This window comes from Synchiropus splendidus, chromosome 5 (genome assembly GCF_027744825.2).
Source record: "Synchiropus splendidus isolate RoL2022-P1 chromosome 5, RoL_Sspl_1.0, whole genome shotgun sequence".
Classification (NCBI taxonomy): domain Eukaryota; kingdom Metazoa; phylum Chordata; class Actinopteri; order Syngnathiformes; family Callionymidae; genus Synchiropus; species Synchiropus splendidus.
This window is the reverse complement of record NC_071338.1, coordinates 27,356,370-27,363,958: the sequence shown is the minus strand read 5'-3', so window position 1 is coordinate 27,363,958 and position 7,589 is coordinate 27,356,370. Positions and strand designations below refer to the sequence as shown.

General features: G+C 44.8%; 1 protein-coding gene across 1 annotated transcript; it reads right to left on the bottom strand.

Moving 5' to 3' along the window:
- Positions 1 to 374: 374 nt before the first annotated feature.
- On the bottom strand, positions 375 to 7,508 carry sltm (SAFB-like, transcription modulator). Its single transcript, XM_053866516.1, has 19 exons — positions 7,341 to 7,508; positions 6,943 to 7,030; positions 6,787 to 6,857; positions 6,360 to 6,387; positions 4,768 to 5,464; positions 4,182 to 4,225; positions 3,994 to 4,100; positions 3,772 to 3,921; positions 3,597 to 3,706; positions 3,415 to 3,518; positions 3,249 to 3,313; positions 3,069 to 3,172; positions 2,843 to 3,005; positions 2,592 to 2,716; positions 2,361 to 2,516; positions 1,970 to 2,242; positions 1,767 to 1,899; positions 1,169 to 1,305; positions 375 to 1,098 (listed from the first exon to the last, which is right to left on the bottom strand). Exons 1-19 carry the CDS (start codon positions 7,473 to 7,475, stop codon positions 999 to 1,001), a joined length of 2,790 nt encoding a protein of 929 aa, XP_053722491.1. The 5' UTR covers positions 7,476 to 7,508; the 3' UTR covers positions 375 to 998.
- Between the last annotated feature and the right edge of the window lie 81 nt (positions 7,509 to 7,589).

The following is a 7,589-nucleotide window of genomic DNA, read 5'->3' as shown; positions in this document are numbered from 1 at the left end:
CCTGCCATTTCATTTAGTCTATATTAGTTGTAGTTGGTGCCGCTACAGCCGGCCAAATATCACATCTCTCCTTGTATAGGTTCTGAACTGTGAAAGGACTAGTTTGTGAAGGAAGACAGCCAATGAGGACATGGAAAGGGTTGGTGTGACTCGAACAGGATGGGCTAAGATAGAGAAGGGTAAAGCATTTAGAAGTCTTAGCAGCTCCAACTGCTACACAGAAGCAGAAGCTCTCTTATCGCAGATCGAAGTGAAGTTACAAAATTTGAGAAAGTGCTACATCATTGTCTCACTGCCAGTTCCAAGCATGTGGCTCCAAGCCGAGCCCATCCCTGCTCTCAACACCCACACACGATTAACAATGAACAGTTGACCTGTGTACGTTTTTACTTTACTTAAACATCACCCAAAGTCTTGCAAGCTTTGTGTCAGGGTTTTGAGCCGCTACGTTTTTTTATGACATGGTGTCAGTTCAGAGGAACCATTTTTAACCCTAGGAGAACCCAAGTCCATGTTGGGTTCCAATTAAAACGTGACCTGTAGATTCTCCAGGGTCAAAAGGGAGAGGAAGGATTTCAGGAGACAGACGCTCAGTCAAGTCAGACCAAATCATCTGCAAGAACGTGTGATGTCAGGAGGCAACAGCCACCAATGGCCGATTTTATTCAGATATAAAAACCCGACAGCCATTCATCTGGAGAGACATTTTTACAAAAACAATGACAGCAAAAAAACATGTTAAAAAATGTAACACAAGTCCGATGTCTAATGTTAAATACAGCACTGAGGAAATGAAGGTATGGTGAGTGAAGAGTTAACACCGGTTGTTTTAAATATACATAACTCAAGTGACATGGTTCCTCAACTGTAATAGAACCTGACCAAAACAAGAAACCAAATGAGCTGATTTATACAAAAAGGTATCCAACTGTCGGCAGCAACGTGCCACGTAAAACAGTCCTACAAATAACCATAGATTTCGATAAATGTGGTTTCTCTTAAAAATTCCGAGGCGTTCCTTTGAAGCTCTTGAAACCGCTGCCGCTGCTGGACATGGAATTGTTGGTGATGTGTACGATCCTGCCCATTCCAGAGGAACTGCAACCAGACAAAAGGGACTTCAGGATTCGGCCAGGCCTCGGGTTTGTGGCGAAGGACTGACGTTTACCTGGACGAGGATGAAATCATCCTGCGGCTGTCGGAGAAGCCGCCGCTCTGCGAGCCTGAACTGCTGTGCCAGTCCTTCCTCATGCCCTGATCTCTGCCCTGACGTTCCACCACCACCTGGCGACCAGAGCTGAAGGCCTGCAGAGACAACAGTGGTCGGTTACATGGTGAGCGCGTCAGCTTATTAGAAACTCCAAGAGTGAGGCTGAGCAGCTCTTCAAGGATCAACGTCGCAAACATCATTTCTAACCTTTCAATGCCTTATTAAGAGGAAGCACTGAGTGTCCTAGTTTATGTGCATGTTTACATAAGTGACTGACTTATCATAACCGACCAGTTTTACTTCCTCCATGACGGTTTCCCCTGTCAGGTGCACACGATCAAAGCTACAGCTGCAAGAACATGTGATGTCGGCAGCCACCAGAGGAGATTTGGCCGATTTTATTCAGATATAAAAACCCGACAGCCATTCATCTGGAGGTCTGAGAGACATTTTTAAAAAAACAATGACAGCAAAAAAACATATTTAAAAATGTTTAAACACCTTCAATCTAGAAAAGCTTGAGAACAACAAGCTCCGCCATTTGTGAGCAACACACCTGGCTGTTCATCATTAAAGAGCGCTCTCCCTCTCGATGGTTGAAGCTGCTCCGTCCATGGCTGCCTGAGGAGGCGCCTCTCAGCGAAGGCCCGTCTCTGCCTGACCGGTCTGTGTGCATCCGCATGGGTCCTCTGCATACACAAGAGTGTCCCATTATTACCTTTGCGAAATATTCACCAACTGCAGATGAGCTCGAGTTACCGCAAGTCTCCCTTGTTGGCAGCCAAGTGCCCGTCATTCTTCCATGCTGGTCCTCCGTCTCGTGGAGAGCGGTGGTGCGACATGGAACTCATAGGCCGATGGTGCATGGGTAGTGGGCGCCTGTCGTCTCTCTCTCTGCGATCATTGTCGCTGCGTATGTCATCACGGGGAGACGGCTCTCCTCTGCGGACCGAATCAAAGCTCTTGTTGTAGCGCTCGAAGGATGGACCATCTCGACTCTTCTTGGCTTGCAGGTCGCCATCAAACCGGCGTCTTTTGGATAAAAAGAGCAAAAAAATAATAGGAATGAAGAAAAGGGTGCCGTGTGAAGAAGAACACGCAAGCAATCACATGTATTTCAAAAGCATGAATTTTTTCAGTCTTTTGGTACCTGTCAAATGAACTGTGCTGATCATGGTCATGTCCAGGAAACCTGCCTCTTTCACGTGGCTGGAAGCTTTGGAAGCGGTTTGGCTGTCGGCTGTAGCCGGGAGCATGATCGTTGGGATCATCTTTCATCTTCTTCCAATATGGCTCGTCCCGTCGGCTGAAATCCAAACACACGTGATGAGTCTCTTTGAAAATCGGACCAATTAGAAACACAGAAGAAACTGTTCACTACCTGTGTTCAACTTCTCTGCCTCTCTTGAGGTGGTTTCTTTTTTCTTGCTCAAAACGGAGTTGCTCTTGCTGCCTTCGCAGTTCCTCTCGTTCTCGTGCCATACGCTCAGCCTCCTTACGCCTCTCCTGGTGAGGGATTAGAATAAAATGCAAAATTAAATCCAAATCAAGCTTCACAGAAGCAAAGCAGTCGGATGACATGATGCCACCTTAGAAGGCGCTTTTATTCTAACTGTGAAAATAATGGAGCACCTGCTCGATGCGAAACCGCTCCCTCTCCAGCTTCTCTCGCTCCAGCCGCTCCCTTTCAAGTTTTTGCCTTTCCATCTCCAGCCGGTGGCGCTCGCGAATCAAGATCTCTCGTTCTTCTCGCTCCCTCAGCAGACGGATGTGCTCTTGTTCAGCAAACTCACGTCTAGTTATAGAGAAAAAAATGTAACTTTTCAAATGTCCACCTCATGACCAAGAAGCACCTCACCTTCTGGCCCGCTTTTCACGCAGCTTCTGCTCCTTTATTTGCCTGAAGGGCAAAATGTCTATATCTTCCCCTTTGTCATTAAAAGGTCGTTTTGCATTTGTCGCCTGGAACGACAACAATCAGCTTTAAAACTTGTATGATAGCACACATGCTGTACAAAGACACAACTCACTGACAAACCTTATCAAAGTGCCCATCGCCCCTTTTGGTTCTGTCTCCAGCCGTCGTGCCTGGGCTGCTGCCCCCTGGACAGGAACAACAGCCATTAGCCCGACCTCATGCAGCAAATCTTCAAGGAGGATCTTCAAGCTCCTCCAAGTAGTTCTACATTCTTTTGGTGACAAACCTTGGGATGAATTAGAGGATGTGGACTCCATTTTTCCGCTTTTCAGGTCCTGCTTCTTCAACGAGTCCTTGTCTGGTTGATCTTTTTTGATGGTAGGCTGGGCTCTGTTTGTCCAGGAGACAATGCATTAGCACACTTGACCTGACATCTTATAACAAGCTGGTGACCAACACTGCACTTACTTGCTAGTCAGTTTCAACCCAGTGGAATTTCGCTTGTCACCAGATTTGCCGGCGGAGGCGTCTCCTCGCTCATTGCTCGATGGCTCTTTCTTAAACGGGTCATTTTTCGCCTTTTGAGCACAAGACAGCATGAGTTGACTGAAACATTCAGACAAAGGTCAATCCACTAACTCACCCTTTCCACATAGATCTGCTGCCCATGAAGCTCCATACAGTCCAGATGGGTGACACATCGCGTCACTTCGGTGCTGGATGACATTGTCACCAGACCATAACACTTGGATCCAGGACTGCGCGCGTTGGTAACAACTTTTGCGCTTAAAACCTAGGAAGAAACAGAACTATATATTTTTTTGCTTTTACATATTGCCAAATCAAAAAGAAATGGTCAACGTACTTTTCCATATTTTCCAAACAAATTCTTCAGATCCGCAGCCTTGGTGTTGGACGAAAGGCCGCTCACCCAAATGTTGCAAGAAGAGCTGAGGTTGCTGCTGCTCACGCCTAGATAAAAGTACAAATATTAATATTACAGGCGGCGTCATACAGCCGTATTAAAAACCATAACAAATTAAATGATCATACCTTTCTCATTCTTTGTGTCTTTCCCATCTCTGTCCCGAGAAGAGCTGAAAAGCAAGTGTTGTAGCAACAAAGAATAAGCACAACTTTCAAACAGACATTTCACGGAAGGTCAGAAGTTATTGTCATCATTGGCAGACATGATTCAGACAAGTGTTCTGTCTTGTAGGAGAGGGGGAAAAATGAAATCCTGGCTGGAGAGCGTGGATATGAATCAATGGCTCAAAGGCTTCTGCGTTCCCAGTGGTGAGGTGGGTCAATTTTATCCGCGTGAAGGAAAGTCATCTGTCATCTTCTTTTCCAAAAAAAAAAAAAAAACTTTAAACAACAGGTGGCGGTAATCAGGAGTCGGACTTTTCGGTGCTGGTACCATCAAAGTAACAAAATAAAAAGGTGTTTTTCATGTCCCGGGCAAATACACTTAACCAACGTTGGACAACAAAACAAGGTAGTGATTGTCGGGGACTAGGAACACCAGTGAAAACTTCTCTGAAGGCAAAGGAAAAAATCTTCATGCTACCCATGGTGATGTTTTCTTACAGAGCTGGACTTCGAAGTAGAATCAAAGAACTGATAGAGAAAGACAAACCTCTTTTCTTGACCTGATGCCCCAGAAGATAGGGTGCCTTTCTTCCCAGAATCCTTTGCTTTGTCTTCCGCTTCAGCTTTCTTTGAAGCCTCTCCGCTGTCTTTCTTTGAGGACTCAGCCCAGGATCGGTCGTCTCTCTTACCATCTCTGTCGTCATCTGTGTCTTCCATCTTTAAATCATCATCTGGTTCCATCTCAACTGAGGCTTCGTGATCATCAATGCTCTTTTCAGTCTCTGTATCTGGAAGTTTCACATGTTTACCTGTATCCAAGAGGTCATCGCCATCAACATCGAGGGTGATGGCGTCCTCGTTTTGGATTGAGACACAAAGATGATCCTCTTCTGCGTCTTGAAAAGAATTCATGGCATCTGAATTGACCCTTGTCTCAAGCTCAGGCTCTGCTTCACCATCGATGACTGGTTCAGCATCCTCTTCGGGTTCCGGTTCCGGTTCACCTTCAGGCTCAGGCTCAGGTTCAGGTTCAGGTTCAGGTTCAATATCAACCTCTGGCTCTCCATCCAGCTCTGCATCGAACTCCGGCTCCTCAGGATCAGCCTCTACCTCCGGTTCAGAATCGGCTTCGGCCACACCAGCATCCAACTCGGGTTCAGGGTCAGCCTCAGGCTGCGGGACGCTGGTCTCACTGGAAGCCGGCTTTGAATTTTCCAGAGAACCATCATCTGTGTCAGTTACATCTGAGGGATTCAACAAGGATAAACATGGCAGAACAGAGAGCTTTTAACATTCACAAGATGGTATGTTATGCGACCTGAAAGGCAAATCAGACAGCACATATAGGGTGTCACCACAGGAAGACACACAATACACATCTCCTTCGACATCGACAAGCGCTTCTCCTCTTGACATGGGGAAGCAGAATCCCTTGCAAGACTGCAATTCCGTAGGCTTGCTCAGTGGCCGATGCAGTGCTCAGTTGAGGACAAACCGTGGAAGATCTTCAAAAGATGTATGCATCTTTCAAGCAAAAGTATTGTGCAGGGAAAAATGAGTCCACGGAGTCATCTGTCCGATCAAACACTTGATGCTTCTTGTGTACATGTTCTGCCCATCAAATCATCTTTTTTCCCCATTTCTTGTGATGCTGGACTTCATGTCTCTCTGGAGCCAGAAACATCATGGTAGAGCAGTGAGCTTGTTGATAATAGGAAGAATACTTCCGGCCTCTTGATTTTTCATTTCCCATGTGAACGTCTGCATTGTTTTAAGTGAGTCACGAAGATTTGTGTCCTTCCTTTCATTCCAAAGGCCTTTGAAAGCAGCAGAGTTGCTTCATCAGATGAACCATGGTTCACTGAAGTGTCCAGAAACCATCCAACAATTGATGCCAATTTGCACCACTTGTTCTTCCAAATTGTCTTGTGCAGAGGGGGTTTGAAATTCTAGTCCAACCCAATCAGGGTCACATGCTTTCACGATAGGAATTCCCAGAATCCCTGCCAATACATGGCCAAGTCCTTGGCTCTTCATAATAATATGTAAAAGTCAGGGACATGTGCTAACTGGTGGGTGGGAGAGAAAAAAATACCTACGAAATGCAACAATAAAAAAGGTATCAGGGAGTATACATACCTTTTTCAAATTCATTCTCTGTGGCTTCCTAAAACATAACAGGCAAAAGAGTGTTAATGCCAATGGAATTTGATTAGCAGAGTATTTTGACACAAATTCAATAAAAGGTATTCAGGTGAAATGTTGGCAAACATGACATCAATTAATTTCTTCTTTTATCTTAGCTGTAGCGACTTCCATTAAATATTTACATATCTAATCTTTCATCAAAGATTTACTTAACCAATGGATGAAGATCTAAAAGTGTAAAAAGAGTACACTTTATGTTTGTACTGCCAAAATGTGAATTAAGCTGAAAAATATTAAAATGCAGTTTTCATTCTAATGTATAGGGGTGGTCTAGCCTGTTAACTCACAAAGCAATAGTTGGGAGACACTGGCTAGAACAATTTGACATAAACACATGATAGAGTGCAGAACCAGATACCAGAAGATCTGAGGGAGCCTTGGACAAAACATCTTCCATGTTTGTGTCAGCTTCAGAATCAGCTTGTTTCCCTGTGATAATGAAACACGAAATTAAAAATAGCAGTTTTACACACAACTGCAAGGAATGGGTCCAAGTAACCAAGTGAAAGATTACCTCTCCCTTTGGCACCTTTACGAGAGGATACATCGGCTGGAGACTGGAGTTCCACATAATTGGGGTCTCCACCTTCATCCTTAATGGCCTTTATCACGAGAAAATCTGTTAGCTACTTTATAAAAACTGACGAATTATCCAGGCTTGCTATACGGCGTCTTATGAGAAACACGAAAACAAAAGGCTTTTCCTACATACATTAATATATATCTATTAAAACTGTTCTTACAAAAGAAAACGAGGGCATTTAACAGCAAATAACAAACGTAAATGTCCCTCCAAACATTAATTTTGGCTTATGTTCGTGAGAAAAGGGTCCCGGGTGCTAGCTAGTAGCCGCTTAGCAGTGGAGCTCGCAGTTAAGGTTGTGTCGTGCAGAAATCTTTTCAGAAGCTTACTTGTTTTAGTCTTCCAAGCAGAACATTCTTAACACCAGTGGTATCCAAGCCTCGCCTTTTCAGCTCAGATTTAAGATCAACGACTCTTAAATCTGCTGTTTTCTTTGCCTCGGTGGAAATGGCACCCGAAGCCATTTTACCTTAAAAACACTAGGCTTGTGCGCCTGCGCCACCACCTAGACCCTGTCAGTTCTTCTTCGCCGGTTCAATGTGGTTGTTGCTCATGACAAACACGGGAGCCACCTTCAG

What these genes read in the sequence shown, in the direction of transcription:
- sltm (XM_053866516.1), bottom strand. Translation starts at nt 7,475, where the DNA reads ATGGCTTCGGGTGCCATTTCCACCGAGGCAAAGAAAACAGCAGATTTA. An exon ending in GCATCAGGTCAAGAAAAGAG is followed by an intron (nt 4,226 to 4,767) that starts GTTTGTCTTTCT and finishes CTTGCTTTTCAG; the next exon opens with CTCTTCTCGGGACAGAGATG. An exon ending in GCCAACAAGGGAGACTTGCG is followed by an intron (nt 1,900 to 1,969) that starts GTAACTCGAGCT and finishes TTGTGTATGCAG; the next exon opens with AGGACCCATGCGGATGCACA.